Genomic DNA, 21,206 nt, shown 5'->3' with positions numbered 1-21,206 from the left:
TAACAGTCCTCAGATGTAACCCAATTTAGAAGCAATGGCAGTTTAAGCATTATGTACATTCTATTGTTTATGCTGTTGTTTATTATTGAATAAAAAAATGTAAAATTATATATTTTTTTATTATATTACAATTTATATGTACAGTCTTTTATTTGGCTTTTTCTAATTCTCCCGATTCATCTAATTCTTCTGATTTTTTTAATTCTCCCGATTCTTCTAATTCTTCCGATTCTTCTAATTCTTCTGATTCTTCTGATTCTTTTAATTCTTCTGGTTCTCTGTTTTCGTTCATCTCTTCCCACTTGAAAGGTAAACGATCGCCCCAGTGGCTAGACCTTGCACAACGATATGTGTTTCTGAAAATATTAGAGTAATTTGATTTTTTACAACGTGATAATACAAACATTAAAACTAAAATATTACGCACCTTCCATTTTTCCATTTCGTAAAAATCTGTTCCTCAAACTTGCCGGAAGCCGTGCACATACGACATATAACATGTTTGGAACGTTTCAGTATTGGTCTAATTATCCGTGGCCATTGATTATCATTTTCTGAACGCTTATCTGTAATCATTACATTTTTCCAAATAAATAAAACCAACAAGTTCTTTTGTATTTTATCAAACAATACTTTTATAATGCACCTTTTTTAAGTATTATATATGAATACATCTCGCGTTTATATGAAGACTTTTGACCTAAAGGCAATGATAAATACTTAATTTCAAAACTGCAGGGAATACAGTCACCTGACATATGAATGGGACATTGTAAGTCATGGGGGCACTGCAATAAGTAAATTATACAGCAATTTAATATTTTCAAGAAAGTAATGATTCAAAAAGCCACTTGCAAAATTAATGAATACTCACAGGAGAAAATGCATGTGCTTTATTTTTTCTTCCATATTTAAGTATGAATTCTCGAGCTTCATTAATTATCTATATCAAATAAAGTGATTAAAGATCTTACTCATGTTGATTAAATATGTAATGCTTACCCTAAATCCATATATTGTTCCCTGTTCTATAATGACTAAATAATGATCTGTTTTATTCCATAATTTTGAAATGACTTCAAGACGAGATTTTTGATTTGGTAATTCTGATAAGGAATATGCACTTACTACAATATCATAAGTTGGCTATAACAAAAAATATATTTAAGGTTTATGTTAGAAGTCTTTGTACAAAATAATTTTTATTCTTACAATAGGAGATGCAGGGAGAAATTGCCGATAAAAAACGTGATTTGTATTAATTTTTGGTATGGCCTTTTTTATAAGGTATTCAGAGCACTTGTTCATATCAGGTGAAATGTCTACACAGTAATACTCTTTAATAGATTTGTTCCAAAATTCAGATGCTGCCCTGAATAATATTAACTTTATGCATTTTGACATTATCATTGTAGCATTATAAATAAGTTTACAATTCAACTTTCTTACCACATAACTGTTCCAATTCCGGAACCAAAGTCAAATAGTGTTTTAGGGCTAAAACTCTGATCATGAGTATTTATTTCGTTAAAAATTTTATATAAAACACTATAGTCAGGTAGACTTCTGCCAACTAAATATACTATACTTGTAAACATATCGTAATTAACTGGTTTCCAACTATTAATAAAACTTTTAAATTGTTTTAAAGCTTCACGATTTTTGAACAAATCAACATTGACTTCTTTAGTATCTACCATATCCTTCACATCATCCATGCTACTAGATTGAATATTTGATTTAATATCTTGTAACTTTAATTGAATTTCATCTGCTTCTTTTGGAAGTTGTCTTTCATGTAAATATGATGTTAATCTCTTTGCACTCAATTGAAGTTGCTTTGGTGAAAGCTTTTGGTCTAAAAAAAAAATAATTGTTTATATAACAATCATATAAAGCTTCTGGATGATAATAAAGTTTATATGAATTTTATTTTATTTTATTACCTTGTACAAGTTCTTTAATCGAATCTAAAAGCCAACTAGGTTTTTCTACTACCTTCGGATTAGATACTCCAGGATGTTGTCTATGTTTAAGTTCATTATTTAAAATTAACTCATCCACATCTTCTGCAACTATCATCTTTTGTTTTGTTGAATACTAATAAAAAAATAAATGACAATAATGCATACAGTTTTTATCAAAATAATCGTTGCTTAATATTGGATAGCATTTAACAAGTGTACAAATCAATAGTTTATTTAAATCATTAATAAAAATAGTTTATTCATAAATGAACATCGTTTACAATAGAATATTAACATTAATATAAATTTTATTAGTTACCAATCTTATGTGTTTGCATTTTAGAAAAGTCAATCTTGATGACATGGTAACCTTAATATCCTTTGCACTTGTTTTTCTATATTTAGATAAATCAAATAATGCTATTTAGAATTTTAATATTTACAAGTGGTTAAATAAATATATAAACGTGTCAATTTAAAACTGCAATAAGGATTATTATGGTATAATAAACAATTAACAAATACTATCATGCCACTGAAATGCAAAGCGGTATATGTCATGTAACCTTAAAGAAATTTTGTATATACAGATATCTGTCGTACGTTCAATTTGTTCTCCTAAAATAACTAATGATGATGCTTTTCAATAAACCGTTAATCTTAATGCTTATATTTCGGTGTATTCGTTAAAATATAGACATTATAATAGTCAAAACATTTAATTTATAAACATAATGAAATTTACAGAGCACTTAAGTGCTCATATCACTCCAGAATGGAGAAAACAATACATAAATTACGAGGTAAAATAAAAATTTATGTTACAGTTTGAAATAAATAAATGTTATGTTCTGATAGGGGTAAATGTAATTAAACATATCTGTAGCATTTTAGTATTTTATGGGTATAATAGTTAGACTCATTGATATTTATAACTTTTGTATAACTTTTTACAATTTACAAATATTAATCATGTTATAAAGTTTAAGAACTGTATATTTATAAAATAATACTGGTATACAGGAAATGAAAGCATTACTTTATGCAGCAGTAGAGCAAGCACCAGCAGCGGATATAACAGAATCTCACATATTGGAACGTTATTTTAATAAGTTTGATGAACAGTTTTTTCATTATTGTGATAAGGAACTGGCAAAGATAAATACATTTTATTCAGGTAAATTAAATTTTTTATAATAATGATTATATATGTTTCTAATATTACATTTGGTAATTTGTTAATTTATCATCCATTAATTTAGAAAAATTGGCAGAAGCTACACGTAGATTTGCAACTCTCAACAATGAATTAAGTGAAATTCTGTCAGTTTCTGAAGATAGACAAGGAAATCGCAAAATCCGTTATCGTAATAATATTTTGCATAAAAAACCAGTTTCTGCCCGTAAACTTCAAGAATTAAAGCTGGCTTTTTCTGAATTTTATCTTTTTCTTATTTTACTTCAGAACTATCAAAATCTTAACTTTACTGGGTTTAGAAAAATATTGAAAAAACATGATAAAGTAAGCAAAAACATGAATCACAGATATAAATTTACATTGATATTACTTAATAAGAAACTGTTGTATTATTCAGCTTTTAAATATAGATATTGGTGCTAAATGGAGAGCAGAACATGTAGATACTGCATTATTTCATACACATAAAGATATTGACAGGCTTATTGCAGAAACAGAAGCCTTGGTTACCAGAGATTTAGAACATGGGGATAGACAGCGTGCTATGAAACGTTTGAGAGTACCGCCTCTTGGAGAACAGCTATCCCCATGGATTACATTTAAAGTTGGACTATTTTCAGGAGCCTTTGTTGTTCTTCTCATAGCAGTAATTCTTTCAGGTTGATAGATATTTATTACTTATATTTGCTATGTTATAAGGTATTTTCAAAAACATATTATTTGGTAAATTTTATAGGTGCACAATATAGGAATAATAATAATTGGCGAGTTTTATGTAGATTATATCGTGGACCATTACTTATGATTCAATTTCTTTTCCTTATGGGTATAAACGTATATGGTTGGAGATCTTCCGGTGTAAATCATGTCTTAATATTTGAATTGGATCCTCGAAATCATTTATCAGAACAGGTTGTATATTTCATTTATTGATCTATAACATATATTTAATGACCATTATATTTTACAGCATATTATTGAAATGGCAAGTGTATTTGGCTTGGTTTGGTCTTTATCTATTTTGGGATTTTTGTACAGCGAAACGTTGGGTATACCACCATTTGTTCAACCTGTAAGTCATTATAATAGAACAAAATCATTATAAATTATATAATTCAACTAAAGTGTACCCTTTTTTCATAGATTTTACTTTATACACTATTGGCTGTGTTCTTATTTAATCCAACGAAGACGTTACGATACGAGGCTAGATTTTGGGCGCTTCGTGTACTAGGCAGAATATTTTGTGCTCCATTTTTCTATGTCGGATTTGCCGATTTTTGGCTTGCCGATCAGCTTAATTCTTTACATACAGTCTTTTTAGATTTTCAATATTTTGTTTGTTTTTACGTACAAAACTCATCATGGACCGATGTCACTGGTTCGTACTTAAATATCTATATATTATTAAAAAATTTTATAAAAATTCGTGACGCACTTTTCTATAGATGCAGAAACTTGTATAATGCGAGAATTGTCCATGAGACCTTTTGTAGCTTGCTTACCAGCGTGGTTTCGATTTGCACAATGTCTGCGACGGTACAGAGATACAAAAGAGGCTTTTCCACACCTTGCCAATGCAGCAAAATATGCTACCAGTTTTTTTGTTGTAGTTTTCTCGTATTTACACTTAACTAATTCTAGTGAGTTTTTTAATATCCGTTAATTTCATATAGAAATTATGAAGATAGTCGCATACTTTTATTTTTTACAGAATACTATGTGATGTCCACAGAAAATCCATATTTTTACTTATGGATAACTGCGAGTATAATGAGCTCTTGTTTCGCGTATACTTGGGACGTGAAATTGGATTGGGGATTATTTGATAGTAATGCAGGAGAGAATAAATTTCTTAGAGAGGAAATCGTTTATTCTTCTCCGGTAAGTACTATTCCATGTATGCAAATTAAAATTGTTTATTTATGTTACAATCATGTTGCAGTATTATTACTACTTTGCAATAATCGAAGATTTTGTGCTCCGGTTTGGTTGGGCATTTTCTTTATCCCTTACGGAGATGGGATATGTTCATGCAGATTTAATGGTTTCTATAGTCGCACCACTGGAAGTGTTCAGGTGAGTTAAAAGTAAGTTAAATGCAGACAAATTTTTGCAAGTCATGATCATGATACATGAACAATTTGTACAAAATAGTTCATATCGCACGATCTATTATAACATATCATCTTTAGCGAAGCTTGACAGGTATCTTTGTTTGCATGTTATTTAAAACGATTCGATATTTCAGTTACAAAATATTTGTTAGACGATGATGTTTGTCGAGTGAGACTAATAAATTTTAATAAATAATATTATACAAAAGAAATTTTTATTATTTATATTCCTACTTTATACACTTCTTTATATTTTGTATTATCTTGTTTTTAAACTTATATTGCGTATTTTAATTTATCGTAAAACATATGATTTTGTATCACTTCGCCTTACTAATCAGTTAATAGAAGGTACATCTGGAATTATTTCCGTCTGGAAAACGAACATCTGTACAACGTAGGAAAATTTCGTGCGGTTCGAGATATCTTCATAGGGCCTTGCAGGCACACCGAGGACGATGAACGACAAACAACTGTGCGCCTCATGGATTGTGCCAACAACGACTGTAACGAGTTGATAGCATTTCGCAATCGTTTAAAATAAGAGCTTGTAATTGCAATTTCTCATTCTCATAAATTTTTTTTCTCGTATTTTTGAGTTATAATTTAATTTGCACGATTGGCGCATTAAATTTTCAATTAACGATCTAATTTTTGAGTGTTAGCTCATTTTTTGTGAAGTTTATAATCGTCATACATGTACAAGAGGCTCGATCTATATTATAGAATAATTGCCCGTTCCTTTTCGACAGGAGATTCATATGGAATTTTTTCCGTTTGGAAAACGAGCATCTCAACAACTGCGGTAAATTTAGAGCAGTCAGAGACATATCCGTTGCGCCGGTCGATTGTTCCGATCAGACGCAAATATTAAGGATGATGGACGCTTCGGACGGGGTAGTTAATCGAAAGAGGAAACAGAAAATGATGGATAAAAATAAATCATTACGTGCGTCTTCCAAATGCGAATCTCTGGTTTGTGATCTAGGCGCTTAAACGAAACGACGTACGTTTGTTTCGCTAGAAGTGAATGTTAATCATTATGTTATGTATAAATGTAAAGAAATCGATGCTAGTCGTTAAAGTACAAAGTATATCAGAGTGATTCTTTAAACCGTGTTAAATATGAAAAATGAATAATGTTTTAATCTGTAATATTCTATCTTGTTGTAAGATTATACGTGTTATACTTCTTGGCATCATGTGAATTCAAATTTCCCGCGTTGTGCGGCACAGAGTAACAAGAATCGACATTTTCGAGATCTTCATCGATATACTCACGCACAGTAGATTTGAATTTAAAAAAGCTGCGATCGAAACTTCGTATAAACGAATACGAATTTCTTTTTTAATTGTATTATCAAATTATAAAAAAAATAAAGTATTTTAATGTTTTTAATAAATGTCTAATATTCTTTCATCTTGTACGTCTACTATTCTCAAATATGTATCAAGATATTATCTTGAAATTTTTGTTTAAAAAACAGGACTGAACTTTTCTAACCATTTAATAGGTTAAAAAGATATGATAAATGTAAACAAATAACATAGAAATATGTTCAAGCGGTTGAACTCAATTTAGATTTAGTACAGAAGATCAGTTCGCCAGCTGTGGCAAAGAAAATGTTAATAGCGTGTGTATCGAGTACAATGCAAATACTTATTCTCCGATAATACCATTCGAACAGTCGTCGTGATTGACGGTGTACGATCGTTATAGACCATTGTTTTATATCGCGTTATATCACGTTTAAGGTCTTATAAATTTGATCATTCGGCATCATAGTTTGTTCGAATGCCTCTTGCGTACTTTCGAACATAAGCGGATAAACGTACTAAGTAGTCTTATTTTTACCTTGGAAGATTGCTTTACACGCAAGATAAAGTTCGTACGTAAAAATTACTAGATGAGTTCGAAGAAAACAAGCTATTATCTGCCCCATATATTTTATGCGTCGATAACCACGGCAAATTGAGTTTAGCGAAATTTTCGAGCTGTTTGAAGGTACCGTATTCGCAAGCCTCTACTTTGCCATCGAATCTATTTGAATCTAATTATAACTTGAGAATTGGTAATTTTCCAGTACATGCTATATTAATTTCCGGATATCAGACTTCCGTTAGATGCATAAAGAATCATAAATATTATGAAATAACCGACCGTCATTATAGCACTTAGTTGGCATCGTGAATTTTATTTAAATTAAGAGTGTCGCGTGGAGGTGTACAATTTGTTCATTGCGTGAGGGTGACAATCAAAGGGGCGTCATTTCGATCGATTATGCGTATAATAAAAATTAGTTGTACATCACTTTTTGTTTTCTATCTTTGCACGTTATACAGAACGTAGTCAAGAAAATTCGCAGCCGACATGAGTTCGCGTGGTCTGCAGCAACCACGATAAAGCGGTTGTTCCACGATCGTAGAAGTCGAAGGAACGGAATTGACTCCGAACGACGAACGCGGAAACAAGAGTTCCAAGAGAAGGGCAAGAAGCGTTGGTTTTCGTCGACGACGATATCGCGGTGGAAAGGGTAATGGTGGTATTGATTGCAACGGAACTTGACCGCGCAAGCTCTCTGTCTGCCCTCAATGAAATGACGTGCTTACATATGGAACCACGACGGACGGGACGACGACGACGATAAAAACCTGTGGATAGCACACCTGGCCAACACCTGCCAGTTGGAACGGTGATGATGACACCGACCCTCTGCACCTGTACATGGCTCTTGCTACCCTGCTGCGTACTCATCAGCCTATCCACCGGCGAATTGGATTTCTATCGAGGTGAGCATTTCGCTGCTTTGTTCGAAAACACAGCTTTTGTAGGGGGTAATGACACTATCCGCAAAAAGGTTGTGTATCGGCCTCTCCCTCTTCTCGATAATATACGCTCATGACCTTCTTACGCTTCGTTCTTTGTTCGCTTTTACCATTGTCTACCTTCCGGTTTTCATCGAGTTCGTTCGCGTCTGCGATGCAAAACCGACTTAAAACATTGAAGCCCTTTGTCCGATATTACGACTGTCATCGCCACCGTGTAATCGATCGTTTTCTTCTGCTTTCATTTTGAATTTTCCATCCCATTCCATTCCATCGCAGGCATCTATTCGTTGCGAAAATTTTATCCCCTGTTCGTATACAAAACGACGGAATCGAGTTTCGATGTTTATCAGCATTGTTTCGCGTTTCGAATTTTGCATATGCTTTCTTTATACACGTCACGAAACGTTCAAGCGATGTTCTTGTTTTTAATCAGTTCAAGAGCTAATTTTCTGGACAATGATGCTGGTTAACGAACGTGCAAAATTGTGAATTGCAATGAATGTTTACCTTGACGCGATACCGCAGGAATGATTTATCTCTGAATTATATAGGAACGTATCAAATTGTTGTACACGTATAACGTGTATTGAGAAGGTCTGTTAACCGCAGTTTATCGTTCTACTGTATCAGCAGGAAGTAGGATGATAACACGTAACTGCTGTATAATTAGCTTTCTTTAGTTTAATATAGTTTGTTGTCTTAGTTGCAAGTGTGTGAAACGTTTGAACAGATTCTAGGCGTTCACAGGTAATTGCATAAATAAACGTGACACTGCAAATTTCGAGTATTGTCGAGATAGTTATTTCCAATCGCTATAACAACAATTATAACTATTAATACCATTGTTATCAGTACTACTGCTATCAATACTGTCACCATTATTCTTATCGACACAATTATTGCTAACATTTTTATAACAACTGTTATAATTACTATTATTGGTATCGTCTCTAATTATTATTAGAACTATCAATATTATCACTGAAAAGCACTTAAGTAACCACTTGAATAACAATTCAATTATAATGATTTGCAGATGAAGTTCCTGAAAGTCCAGAAAATATCGCGTTGATGGAATATCGCGCTCGCCAATTGGTTGACTTACTCGAGGCACAGAATCATCGTCAACAGCATCCTCGCAGAGCATTCTTTTCCCCGTTAGTAGGAAACCAAGCTCACAAGAGGTATCACTTGGACGCGCACCGTCAAAAGGAAAGGGATCTTCTAAACGTTTTAACCGATAAAGCGCTCCTAGCCGAAATTCTCAGGCAAAAGAAGGCAAAAGAATGGAATTACAGACAAACGCGATACAACGAGCCCATCAACGAACTTCCGCAAGAAAGGGAACATTATCTACCGATCGATGAATCGAGTCAGTTCGAGAATCAATTGGAATTTCTCAATTTTAAGTTGCCTTATTTTTCACGGCACACCAACGACCAGGATGCTAATTACGAGGACGAGAGCTATAGATACGATCAAAATGGACCAATGAAACAAATACCTTACGATGAAAGGCAGTTTGATAGGGGAATGAAGGAAGAACCGTTGTCGAGCTTTCATGGAAGTTACGGTGCGTCGTTCGATGAACAGATTGCGAATGACAGGAAAATTCAGAAACCGCAGACGACTCTTCCAGAATTTACTTATCACTTCGATGATACGGGTCTAAACGAGAAACATCCGTTCGCGGTGAAACCTAACAACCCCAAATTTTATCAAGACGGCCCTTTTTTTTTAGGTAAAAGTCGTGTCTTTTTTACTTAGTGTGACGCGTTGACTGTCCTCGGAGTTGACAATGAATTAGTCGTATTCCCAATACGTTATTACGTGTGAAGATACAACACTCGGAAGATATCATTAGGACGAATACAACGATATGTAACGTGTAGCGATCAAGCGTGTGAAAGGAATTTGATCAATCAGTAATATTTAATTCAATTTTTAGTGTTTCTCTTACGAGCTATTAATTAATGATGACTCCTGTTGCAGTCGACGCGTCGCTATTTACAAATGTAGAAAACTAGTGTAATTTATTTGTGTTAACAGGCGATAACGATAAGTTGAACATAGAAAAAACCTTCGGAAACAGAACGAAGTGGGAGAAAGAAAGTAATGGAGCAGAAAAATCGCAAGCAATACACGAAGAACATACGAGGAACAGAGATTCGAAATTCAAGGATACATCGATGATCACGTTATCGGAGATAGAGCAGCGGACAGGCTACAGTCCTTTGGTTGTACCCGTGAATCGCGATTTGAATAACGATATATATTTTATTGGTAAGCAAACGTGTCCGCCTAAATTAATGGGAATTTTAATTTTGTAAAATGCAACGAAAGGATTAATTGAAATTCTATCGGTGTGACAAGTTTGTTTTTATTTACAGCTATCGTTGCTGGTTGCAGTGCAGCGGCGATGTTTGCTCTCGTATTAATTGCTTTAACATGGTGCAGGTGAAAAGAAATGGATTATAAAAAAGAAATTAATAATATAAATACATAACGTCGTGTTAATGTTCATAGGTTGAAGCGGGGTGCTAAGGCAGCTGCTGATATAGAATATCCAGCTTATGGAATAACAGGTCCAAACAAAGAGATATCGCCTTCAGGAGACCAAAGACTTGCTCAGTCTGCTCAGATGTACCACTTCCAACATCAAAAGCAACAAATCATTGCTATGGAAAAGTAAGATCATCGTGCATTTTGAATATTAATTTACATTTTCGTTTTATTTATCTATACACGCGTTAAAAAATAGTGATTTCCAATTTCTGACAAATTTTTCTAGATATCATTGAAAGCTAAGAAGTTAGGTCAATGAGTATTACCATTAATCTGTGCAGAAATTTCATTGAATTTGGAAATTTTTTATTTTTAATTGGAGTGTTTTGTTTCAATAATGATTTGTGTAGTCGTGTTTCTGCAACCAGAGATCCGGGCTCTATTTCTGAAGCCGAGAGCGAAGAAGAAAACGAAGAAGGGGACTACACCGTTTACGAATGTCCAGGATTGGCTTCTGTAAGTCTTTTCTATTGTTTCTTTGTATTCCATAAATGTAGTGGATAGTAAACCCTCGTATTTTATATATTAATTATTTGTTCTTTAAAGACTGGGGAAATGGAAGTGAAGAATCCATTATTCCATGACGATCCAACACCAGCAACGCCAGCACAAACGAACAAAGAAGAGGACCACATGTAGTTTCAGTAAATTCTGAATACATTTCATTTGAATATCTCTTTTTTTGGTGCTTAGCTCACTGTTAATGTACCATATCGGAAACATTTATCTATATATACACACATATATATATATATATATATACATGTATATACATATATATTAAATGTATACAATTTTAATACCTATGAATATGACGCAGGAAGTCAAGATACAAAAGATCAAATCAAGGGTCTGATATTTAGGGCTACATTTGCGTTTTGTGCAAGGGATTTATCACGTGAGACGATGAACATCTTGTATCGTTTCGAACTATTGTGTTTGTTTGAGAACACATATTTCTTACCTCCATGATGTACTATAGTTTGTACTTTCATAGCAAGTGCGGTTTAAACCATATGATTGACATTTATTTTTCTACATGCCGTTACACTTGCAAAGATAAGAGTACAGATTGGAGATCATATATTATACTATTAATATTCGATATCACATTCTACATGATTTTAATTCTTTAAATTTATACACTTGACGTTGGTTCATCAAATTTTAACGATTGATTTCCTGCTTTAAATCGTATCGGAGTCGCATTGTTCATTTATAAAAGATACTTCTTTCTTTATTATTAATGCTACTGACTCTTGTAACATTGTCATAGAGAGAGCTTTAGCAGCGACAATATCTTGGGATTGGTGGACTAAAATGTTTTCTTACGCGTTACACCACAACATGATATATCTTCGTGCGTTACGATGGCGGAAGCGCTACTAGGGCGCGTGAGAATCGTGCGAAAGTGACAATATAACGAGAGTCTACTTTTACCGTATTTAAAAAAAAATACTTAATTCTATATAAATTTACATAATAGAGAAGCAGAAGAAAGTAAGCGATTAAGATACTTTAAGAATTTGAATTAAGGTGAAATTTTATTCTATACAAAATGTTATTGCGTTTAACTTATTTTAACACACGTTACGAAGCAATGTGAAATAATTCCAGTTTTGCGTATATCTGCCGTTATTTCTGACATCATTGCTGTGATTTATATTATTTCCGGAAGGAAGAGCAAGAGAGAAACTCTGTACATATATGTATACGTTACAAAGAAACTGTTCCTTTTACTATTGGCTATTACACAGGTGATATATAACACGTATACATACATATATAATTTATTCGCTTGAAACAATAATACGTATGTATTTTATTTTTCTATAACAGTCCTAACGCTGTTGATCGATAGAAACGATTGTAAGATAAACAGAGCCTATCATAGAAATGATTATTTATTTTGTCAAACTTGAAAGCACTTATACGTAATTTAGCGTCGACTGTCTAATTCACTCCGAATAAGAGTTACTATTTACATTGTAAATCCTCGAATATATGTGGAATGCTATATAGACATGCTAATAATATAACAAAGACGAAAAACAGTAATTTTCCTGAAGAATTTCGTCAATGTTTAATAATCGGTCATAGATCGAGAGTTAAAAAAAGAAAAAAAGAACACGTGAACAGCATGAACTTATCGTTAGCCTTTCAATGCCTTTACAGCACCGCATCGTCTACCACAAAATAAATTCGTTAAAATTTTATAGAGTGAGAACACTATGAAGGGACAATCTGTGTACAAATAGACGATTGTATAGAAAATTTGTAGCATGATCGTATGTGTTGTGGGCTGTAGCATAGCCGCAATGGAAATCATTGCTATAAATGTCCGAGATATGTTTCGTAAATAACACACACATATATATATATACATATATAATATATGCATATGTATTTACACCTATATGCATATATATTATATATGAAGTTAAAACTATTATTTTCGTTCTTCCATTAATTGAAAACTGGTATAAAATATAAATAATAAATGATGTACTATTATTTTATTAAATAAATTGTTTATTTTATAATGAATCATTGTAATGCTTTGTACTTATTCATTTTCTTTCTCTAAATTTCTTTCTAAATTTTATTTAATTTCAGATGCAATTGTGTACGTAGGAAAATATATTTGTTTTTTCTCATACAAGTTAAAATTTACATTATTTGCATGAATGCGAGTAACTTTTGTATTCGTTTTAACTATCGAACTCTACCCGATATTTTTTATAAATAAAATGAAAATGTGAGCGACACAAAAGCGAAGTCGAATTTCAGGTATTACAAAACGCCAAAGTTATTTGTGAATTGTAATCTTATTTTTACAATAACCAGATCACTTTTCGTCGTCTTTATAAGACATATTAATGTTTCCACACTTCAAGTCTATCTCTTCGGTGACAGGTTCTTCTTCGGGCGGATCAACGTATTTATAGAATGTTGCCATTATGGCGAAGATGATCATAGAGACGAACATGAGTCCAGCGAATAAAAGGAATTCGTAAAACTGAAAAATAAAAGATAGCAATATTAGAAGAAAGTAGGTTGTCGATGGCACAGAAGAGAACTTTTCGAGTAATCTCTCCTTACAAAGAATTAAAGAGTATATTTACCATTCGACTAAAGACTGATGAACTTCCAGCAAGAACTATAATAACTACAATTAGATTCCCGAACGCGGTTGTAAGTAACCAGGTAGCTTGCAACAAAGCTTTCATACTGATAGGCGCTTGAGTGAAGGCAAATTCTAATCCTGTCACCGAGAACATAATTTCGCCCATTGTGATGATTACATATTGAGGTATCATCCATAACATGTGCATCGAATTCGGTGTTGTCACGGTTACAACATTAGCAGCTGCACTACCTCCCATAACAGATCCGACCAATGTGTAGACTCCACCAATTTTAAACTCTACTTTGGAAACAACTTTAGAATCTATACGAATATCATAGGTTTCTGGATCAACCTCTACAGGTAGCGGCACAGGAGACAAAGCATCAGATATGTTTAACGTGTATGTCTTCTTCACAGATTCCAGCGTAACGACAGAATTGCTTTTGTAGATCAGACCGCGTACTAACGATCTACCGCTCTTTGATTTTTCAACGTTGTCATCATAGTTCACAGTTAAACCATTGGGTGTAATTACCCAAGAATTTGCCACTGCTTCCTTTACCGTGATTGTTCCTAAAAGATACGTTCGGTTGTGTTAATAGTAATATGAAATAAGAAATAAGATTGATGAACTCTCAGACAAACAACGCACCTTCTGTATTGGGGATATCGAAACAGTTTGCAAAATTTGTTTTGTAACTTAATTCCATAACACCATTTGCTGCGATTTCTCTGTTTTCATACATATCCAAATTTTTAATAATGAAATTGTCTGCAGAATTTAATTGTAAGTCCACAGGACAATTTAACGTATTGAAAATTCGTAGCTGAGCTAAGCCATTCGAGGGCAGAATTGGATCTGTTTTCTGAGAAAAGAAATTTAAAATGTACTCCAAAAACAAGGTGAAATATCTTTCTTCTAAAGGTGTTTAACATAGTATACCTCAAGTTCAAGCTCAACGAGAGCCGATGCAACGAACGACAACGCAGCCAACACACCACCGACAGTGAGCTTTCTGAGCGGAGTGTGAATACCAATTTTATTCAGAACCGGGTAAATAAAGGCTTCGAATAGAGGAATGAAAGCGAGCACCAGCAATGGATTAACCACTTGCATTTGATCCGGTTGGATCGTGAAACTTCCGATTTGTCCGGTCATCCTGGTAGCTTGAATAGTCCATCGAGTACCTTGCTGATCAAACAGTGCCCAAAATATTGGTATCGGTAGGAACAATTTCATAACTTGAATTGCTCCCTTGATATCCCTTATCAACCTTTTGTCGTACTCGTCATCCGCGTAATCGAGCCAATGCTCTCTTTTCGCTCCCCTTGGATTTATCTTTCTACTAATGGCATGCTGAAATTTTGAATAAACACTTTGGTTAAAGATGACCGATGAACGTCTATCGATACTTTCCAGTTGAGCATAACACTTACGGCAACACATTTGGAAACGTCTACCACCACGTTGCCCTTTGGTTGTAATATTCTGTACATAGGTTTGCCGAAAACAAATATCACTGGAAAGAGAAGCAAAGAAGTAATCGAATTGTACCGCGGAATCTCTTTAAAAGAATTCTTGTTGAACTTACGAATCGATATAATCATGAGAACCGCTGGAACAAGAAACGCCAAGGAATAACAGTCGCCTCCGAAACAGGAGACTTCGCTACGAAGCAATGGCGTTAGGAAGCTTGAAATCAAGGAACCAGCATTTATAGAAAAGTAAAAGATGGAGAAGAATGTGGACAGGTATCGTTCTTGTTGTGGCAAGACGAATTGGTCACCACCAAATGCAGCCACGCAAGTTTTTATACCGCCTGTTCCAATGGTTATAAGGAATAGACCAATCAATGAAAATTCTCTGCAAAGTTACATGTTTAATAAACACAATTGAAATGTTAACTACACGCTTTAAAAATGATTCTGCTTCTCGCCATATACAGGGTGTCCGACCAAAATTACTCAATGTATAACTTTACAAATACTTTTAATGTCATCTCTGTAGCGATTAGAATACATTATTAAACACTGTGTCCTTATTTCTTAAACATCCTGTATAGTGCTTTTAACTGTTTAAAGATTAGTTACCGAACTGTGTTAATAAGGGTTAGAGAAAGATCTTACCGTGGCGGTAGCCCTATAATGGGTGCAGCGCTTAGAGTTAAAAGAATTTGTCCTATAGCATAAACTATGCTCAAGTAGAAGATCGTGTTAAATTTCCCTAACCACGAATCTGCCAATATCGCTCCAAACACGGGGAAGAAGTAGGCCAACATGACGAAAACGTGGAATATCGTGGTCGTTATAGAATCTTCATAATTCAGGTAGTTTCGGAGGTATATAGTTAAGGCGGCTGAATAAACAAATTGTATATAATCTCATATTGCATCCATAATTTGACAATGAGTGTGTAGTATTAAAAAACTAGTAATCAAAATTCAAGCGGTTAACAGAACTCGTAGAAACATTAAAAACCTTCGTGTCATAAACGCTCCGTAGGTAGTTATTTTTTAAACACATCATAAACCTATATCATTGCTTTCGAATGATATGATCTCGATCCATTACTTTGTTGCATTTTGTTTTGTGTTATCTCCATCCGAGCGTGTACATTATATAAACCAGAAATGCACAATCAGATAAGATTGGATTAAAATTTTTGGAGGCCTCGAACACTCGAAAGATTTCGATACCCTTACATACACGTATAGTAAATCTAAGGCATATTCTTGTTAGATGATTTTTCAATGAATCAACTAGTAGACCTCGAACAACACAGTCGTCTATTTCCTTTCTTCCGTCCTTACATTCTTTTTTAGCATAATCGCCGTGAAACGTGCGTTTAACTCGTGTGAATCAATGGTTCTGATAAAAACGACTCGTTGAAGATGTCCAAATAAAACTCCCATAGCAGTTGACTTGATAACTATCTTTGTAAGTTACGATACAGAATCTCAACATACAAAACAAGTAATTAATTATCACGAAAATCTTTTCGTTTGCTTTCGTGAGTTTTGTCAGCCACTTGTATGTTCTGAAATCACTTGTGTTTCATGAAAGATTGATTATTAAAATGTCTAGAAGAGTCAAGAAATTGCAAATGTTGTTTATACAATTGTGAGAAGTGAAAGTTGATTGAATAAACTTTATCAAAAGATATGAAACATTACTTGAAAAAATATTACAAGGTTGATATACAGAAATATACGTACTTCGAATTCCATAGAAAGAGAATCTCTCGCAGAATTCATTGCTAACGATGAAGGCTACCGCCTTTGGATACTCGAGTTTCTGTAAAGATCAAAATAAAATAACAATCGTGTAATATTACGCATCTTTCGTACAATAACATAATTGCAGAAGGAATGTCGATTGACATAATTAACCTCGTTGTCGTTATAAGAAACTAAGAGGAATTATATTTTCTCTTGCAAAATATTGAAGGCCACAAGATTCGCGCAATTATTCGAGCTACCAATATTGCTATACCTGCTCGACCTGTCTCAAATGTTGAACTTTAATTTATTTCTCTATCGACTATCTTGCAATAAATTAAAAAAAATATAAAAATGACACAGTGCGAATCGAAACGTTAACAAAAATTGAAATTCATTAGACATTGTTATTAATCTCGGCAAATGACTTGACTCGTTTACAGTTTTACAATTTCCGTTTTATTTGCGTTTTTAACAAGAACTAGCAAAGCCATAAAGTTATAACAAACATAGGAACATTGCTGCGGATAAAGTAGGTGCCTTGAAATGCCTTTAAAATCGTCCTCGTATCTCATTGAATAATGTTTAAAACATTACTGTCTGGACAGCTTAAAAATTGTCATACATTTTTCACGAGAAACAAAACAAGCTCAGTTAAACGACACGTTATAAAATATTACTGAAATAATAATCTGTTACTTGAAAATTCAAATGTTAACTCGCTAATATCATTGAAGTTTTATCGCATCGAAACATTTTACGATCGAAGAGTCATCGATCGATATCGAATCGAAGTGATGTCAATGCAACTAGGATTCTTACCTCCGACACATTTGCACCTTCCTCGGCCATTGCGTTTTTTAATTTTACACAATCCGCGATCACAGTAAAATGGAATTAAACATTAACAATATATATTTGTTAACAGTATGTTTTACGTTGTTGATATACATGATAGTTGAAAAGGTTGTGAAGTGTAATACATAATGGGAACACGGTTTTAGGTAAAAAAAACAATACAATTAGATTCCATCACATTTACATCACCTATCGAACAAGGTAACTAAATTGATATCTCGCCTTATGAGTTGTGAGAGCGAAACGTCGATCTCGATTGACAGACAGAACCGCACTGTTAAGTTTTGCGTTGTGTTCTTACAACGTGTAAGCATTACGATAAAGACCGCGACGGTGGCACTGAGAATTGTTACGTATAATGTACAGTGCCGAGCATGGTAAGCTTCTGAATGGAAAGTGGTCATGCAGAAGAGAAAGACCCCACCACTCGTTGCTGTTAAATTAGTCAATCTTTCGGATATTTACAAATTTGTAAATCTTCGGATTATAGAATTTAAAAATTCGGGAACTTGAATACTTAGGACTTTCAGAATTTTAAAATTTAGAGGTTCAGAAATGTGAACAATTTCAAACTTACATATTTGATCGCCTAAAATCGAAAGTAGTGGGAGGTTTCTTCTACGCTACTGTTATTCAAAGGGAACTTACGTTGCATTCGAGTGTACGTACACGCGTATTTGGAACAATGTGAAAGTATCGAGTCGAAATTCAACTACGCTTAAACCACAATCGAATGACGGTCATGACGAAATATTAATGGTACGGTAGTTTCCATAAAACTGTTAGAAATATAAGTGATGTCAATGCTATTCTAACGCGCATCACACTGTCTATCTGAAAATATATTTTGTCGTAACCTTCAACGATTTCCTTTCATTCGATGATTACAAAATGATAGTCTGTTGATTCAATTTTTCCGTGAGGTATAGTTTAGTATAAATAATATTTGTCGATTAAATATAATAAATCATAATAACATATTATCTTTCGGAAATCATAATGTAAAAAGCATTTTATAACATTTTAAAAAACTAATTAAGATATAAGAAGATAACGCAGATAATAATGTGCAAATGGATTAAGATAGTTTGAACATATCTAACGGATTCAAAGTTCAATTTGTCATGAAGTGTATCATCTTGTTCTCATTGAAATGCATTCGCGCGTGATTTTATACCTGAGGAAGAAAAGAGGTTAACGAGATTGCTTCCGAACGCAAGTTTCCGTTTTATGATGTTACGTAAAAAGTCATTACCGGTGTTTGACACTTGTGAAAGTTGAACAGTCATAATCATTCAGAACGATAAAATCAACATAATTGAATGAAACAATGACATTGCTTTTATTTTGATAATTTTATAATTAAATTTTTTCAAGTGAAATCAAAAAATTATTTATCGCACAAGAAACATCATTCGTACGAAAATAATGAAATACAACTTTTTGTGATAGCGTGCTTATAAATATTAGTTTCGGATGCCAAATTATCACGATAGTATAACACCTTTATGTTGAAGCAGATAATTTCTTGATAACGATAAGTGAATGTTTAATGTTTACCTTTTGATTCTCCTCTATGCTACTTTCATTGTCCGGATGATCTGAAAATAGTAGAAGATGGATTGATAACACATGTCTGTTACGATTGTACATTCATTCTATTATTCTGCCTACTTTTAATCCACAATGAGTACAATCAGTGTGCTGTGTTATTACAATGGTTTATTACCTCCATCTAAAGCAATTCTTCTGTTTGTATCTTTTACTAGTCTTTCATGCTTAATTTTAATAATTTGATCACGTGTGCGTTTGTAGGCTATAGGAATGACGTAATTATAGAGTCGCAACAAGTTTCACTTTCAAGTGTATAAAACAAGTTTTCATCGATACAGACAACGAATCTAAACAATCGACATTTGTTAATCAAGCAGTAACGAGCTAACGAGTAAGTGGCACTCGTACCTTGATACGTGCATACCGAATTCAATTAATCTCTACACACCGTTCGATTGTTACGTTGATGTTCCAGTTGATTGGAATAAATGTATGTTGATCCATTGGATTATAACAAAATTATTATTAGAAAATTATTAAGCATTGAAATCTTCCTTGACAATAATCAGCTATGCACGTATAATCTCTGGTATTATAATAACCACGATACAACAGGGTTAAAGCACTAGCCATCATTGCCATCGGACGAGGGACACTAGTAGAAAATAATCTGTTATGTCATTAGTATTTAAAAGTCACTATGGTAATTCGTTGCTTTCGATTTAGGTCACGGTCCAGTTGACCCGAGATGCTCTGCCAAATATCGTGTTAAGATTCATCAATGAATTTTGTTGTTTGACACGTTAACTGCCACGACAGATACCAATTACCCCTGTTACTGATTTAGCCCATTAATAAGTTGGCGACAAATGTCTACCGAACATGGCTATTTTTAATATGTCAAACTGAATAATTTTTCTGAATAATTTGAAAAAACAAATATGTCTTTTTAGCGATCATTCGTATGTTTCATAAAGTCAAGGAAGTAATTTGTATTGCGGAGTTGATTTGAAATAATCCAGTTCTCGATAAAGAAAATTTTATCTCAATATCTTTGAGAATTGCCACTTACACGCTATATCAAAAACATGGAAAGGTTCGATTTGAATGGAAATTAGATAATACGTTCGAGTTATCAAATATTAATTATAAATAGAATGTTGCATTTTTTGAGTTCGTCTGTTGTCTTATCTAATTGCATGTATGAAGTTTATATAAGTTTTCTCAAGTGTAAGTACTTATTTTCTAAAAAAAAAGAAAAGATTCAAGTACGCGTTTAAAAAGAAACGATATAATCGTAAAATGAAATATAATATCATGAACGATTAAATGGAACGAATAACTCGATAAGTGTAAGGAAATTTTCGTTAAATATACATTGAGCAACTACCTTGTATCTCGCTGTCAGAAGGTTTCTTTCCACACATATTCGTCTCCTGAATGCTAAACCGAACCTGTTACTATAATGTTTCTTTTGATACTGAATCACATTTTCAATTGTATTATCTTCTTATGATTATCTACTGTTATCAGTCGAAACGTTCAAGCTAGCAATTATTTCTGGGAGGCGTTCATCAGGTTTGATAACGATTGAAACGTCGATGATGCACAGGAAATGGTTGTTTATAGTTTTCGCAAAGGACTTGGAAAATGAATTTATGACAACACCGAGGAAATCGGGCAAAAGGATCATTCTACAAGATTGACGCGAAGAAGTGGAATTGGAAAATTCATAAAGCGGAAGCGAGCTTGTGGATTGCGGATTCATGA

General features: G+C 33.4%; 4 protein-coding genes across 19 annotated transcripts; 2 read left to right on the top strand and 2 right to left on the bottom strand.

Moving 5' to 3' along the window:
- Positions 1 to 100: 100 nt before the first annotated feature.
- On the bottom strand, positions 101 to 2,703 carry LOC100879910 (ribosome assembly protein METTL17, mitochondrial). 2 transcript variants are annotated; one of them, XM_003708479.3, is made up of 9 exons: positions 2,571 to 2,703; positions 1,947 to 2,100; positions 1,450 to 1,858; positions 1,213 to 1,372; positions 1,003 to 1,146; positions 875 to 943; positions 647 to 788; positions 428 to 566; positions 101 to 356 (listed from the first exon to the last, which is right to left on the bottom strand). In XM_003708479.3, exons 2-9 carry the CDS (start codon positions 2,080 to 2,082, stop codon positions 149 to 151), a joined length of 1,407 nt encoding a protein of 468 aa, XP_003708527.2. In that variant the 5' UTR covers positions 2,083 to 2,100; positions 2,571 to 2,703; the 3' UTR covers positions 101 to 148. The 2 variants fall into 2 exon arrangements, with proteins under 2 accessions (XP_003708527.2, XP_076385720.1); XM_076529605.1 differs by lacking the exon at positions 2,571 to 2,703 and adding an exon at positions 2,287 to 2,427.
- LOC100875810 (solute carrier family 53 member 1) lies at positions 2,331 to 7,820 on the top strand. Of its 11 annotated transcripts, XM_012297686.2 has the most exons (12): positions 2,633 to 2,770; positions 2,991 to 3,144; positions 3,230 to 3,489; positions 3,563 to 3,824; positions 3,902 to 4,077; positions 4,136 to 4,237; positions 4,309 to 4,546; positions 4,614 to 4,808; positions 4,880 to 5,049; positions 5,111 to 5,244; positions 5,631 to 5,832; positions 6,035 to 6,176. In XM_012297686.2, the coding sequence occupies exons 1-11, from the start codon at positions 2,702 to 2,704 to the stop codon at positions 5,824 to 5,826; spliced, it is 1,956 nt and encodes a 651-aa protein (XP_012153076.1). In that variant the 5' UTR covers positions 2,633 to 2,701; the 3' UTR covers positions 5,827 to 5,832; positions 6,035 to 6,176. The 11 variants fall into 11 exon arrangements, with proteins under 11 accessions (XP_012153077.1, XP_012153076.1, XP_012153082.1 ...); XM_012297692.2 differs by lacking the exons at positions 5,631 to 5,832; positions 6,035 to 6,176 and adding an exon at positions 7,626 to 7,647; XM_003708442.3 differs by lacking the exon at positions 5,631 to 5,832 and having other exon boundaries at positions 6,035 to 6,676.
- A 118-nt stretch (positions 7,821 to 7,938) lies between these two features.
- Positions 7,939 to 13,223, top strand: LOC100879801 (uncharacterized). Of its 3 annotated transcripts, none has more exons than XM_012297679.2 (7): positions 7,939 to 8,072; positions 9,148 to 9,852; positions 10,161 to 10,394; positions 10,502 to 10,568; positions 10,638 to 10,799; positions 11,045 to 11,132; positions 11,223 to 13,223. In XM_012297679.2, exons 1-7 carry the CDS (start codon positions 7,979 to 7,981, stop codon positions 11,313 to 11,315), a joined length of 1,443 nt encoding a protein of 480 aa, XP_012153069.2. In that variant the 5' UTR covers positions 7,939 to 7,978; the 3' UTR covers positions 11,316 to 13,223. The 3 variants fall into 3 exon arrangements, with proteins under 3 accessions (XP_012153069.2, XP_012153068.2, XP_012153070.2); XM_012297678.2 differs by having other exon boundaries at positions 11,027 to 11,132; XM_012297680.2 differs by lacking the exon at positions 7,939 to 8,072 and adding an exon at positions 8,724 to 8,858 and having other exon boundaries at positions 11,027 to 11,132.
- A 262-nt stretch (positions 13,224 to 13,485) lies between these two features.
- On the bottom strand, positions 13,486 to 20,905 carry LOC100875696 (peptide transporter family 1). Of its 3 annotated transcripts, XM_076529598.1 has the most exons (10): positions 20,827 to 20,905; positions 19,443 to 19,483; positions 17,022 to 17,100; positions 15,934 to 16,162; positions 15,399 to 15,670; positions 15,244 to 15,326; positions 14,750 to 15,163; positions 14,459 to 14,672; positions 13,802 to 14,379; positions 13,486 to 13,695 (listed from the first exon to the last, which is right to left on the bottom strand). In XM_076529598.1, exons 1-10 carry the CDS (start codon positions 20,861 to 20,863, stop codon positions 13,525 to 13,527), a joined length of 2,118 nt encoding a protein of 705 aa, XP_076385713.1. In that variant the 5' UTR covers positions 20,864 to 20,905; the 3' UTR covers positions 13,486 to 13,524. The 3 variants fall into 3 exon arrangements, with proteins under 3 accessions (XP_076385713.1, XP_003708489.2, XP_076385714.1); XM_003708441.3 differs by lacking the exons at positions 19,443 to 19,483; positions 20,827 to 20,905 and adding an exon at positions 17,847 to 18,203; XM_076529599.1 differs by lacking the exons at positions 19,443 to 19,483; positions 20,827 to 20,905 and adding an exon at positions 17,534 to 17,682.
- Between the last annotated feature and the right edge of the window lie 301 nt (positions 20,906 to 21,206).

The sequence above is a fragment of the Megachile rotundata genome, chromosome 3 (assembly GCF_050947335.1).
Source record: "Megachile rotundata isolate GNS110a chromosome 3, iyMegRotu1, whole genome shotgun sequence".
Lineage (NCBI taxonomy): Eukaryota > Metazoa > Arthropoda > Insecta > Hymenoptera > Megachilidae > Megachile > Megachile rotundata.
The sequence above is the reverse complement of the archived record's forward strand: the minus strand, read 5'-3'. Positions and strand labels throughout refer to the sequence as shown.

What these genes read in the sequence shown, in the direction of transcription:
- LOC100879910 (XM_076529605.1), bottom strand. Translation starts at nt 2,331, where the DNA reads ATGTCATCAAGATTGACTTTTCTAAAATGCAAACACATAAGATTG. An exon ending in AATGCAAACACATAAGATTG is followed by an intron (nt 2,101 to 2,286) that starts GTAACTAATAAA and finishes TTTTTTTATTAG; the next exon opens with TATTCAACAAAACAAAAGAT. An exon ending in ACGAAATGGAAAAATGGAAG is followed by an intron (nt 357 to 427) that starts GTGCGTAATATT and finishes TAATATTTTCAG; the next exon opens with AAACACATATCGTTGTGCAA.
- LOC100875810 (XM_012297685.2), top strand. Translation starts at nt 2,702, where the DNA reads ATGAAATTTACAGAGCACTTAAGTGCTCATATCACTCCAGAATGGAGA. An exon ending in GAAATCATTTATCAGAACAG is followed by an intron (nt 4,078 to 4,135) that starts GTTGTATATTTC and finishes TATATTTTACAG; the next exon opens with CATATTATTGAAATGGCAAG. An exon ending in TTTACACTTAACTAATTCTA is followed by an intron (nt 4,809 to 4,879) that starts GTGAGTTTTTTA and finishes TATTTTTTACAG; the next exon opens with AATACTATGTGATGTCCACA.
- LOC100879801 (XM_012297678.2), top strand. Translation starts at nt 7,979, where the DNA reads ATGATGACACCGACCCTCTGCACCTGTACATGGCTCTTGCTACCCTGC. An exon ending in AGACGGCCCTTTTTTTTTAG is followed by an intron (nt 9,853 to 10,160) that starts GTAAAAGTCGTG and finishes TTGTGTTAACAG; the next exon opens with GCGATAACGATAAGTTGAAC. An exon ending in TAACGATATATATTTTATTG is followed by an intron (nt 10,395 to 10,501) that starts GTAAGCAAACGT and finishes TTTTATTTACAG; the next exon opens with CTATCGTTGCTGGTTGCAGT.
- LOC100875696 (XM_076529598.1), bottom strand. Translation starts at nt 20,863, where the DNA reads ATGTGTGGAAAGAAACCTTCTGACAGCGAGATACAAG. An exon ending in ACGTTTCCAAATGTGTTGCC is followed by an intron (nt 15,164 to 15,243) that starts GTAAGTGTTATG and finishes TCAAAATTTCAG; the next exon opens with CATGCCATTAGTAGAAAGAT. An exon ending in CGATATCCCCAATACAGAAG is followed by an intron (nt 14,380 to 14,458) that starts GTGCGTTGTTTG and finishes CGTATCTTTTAG; the next exon opens with GAACAATCACGGTAAAGGAA.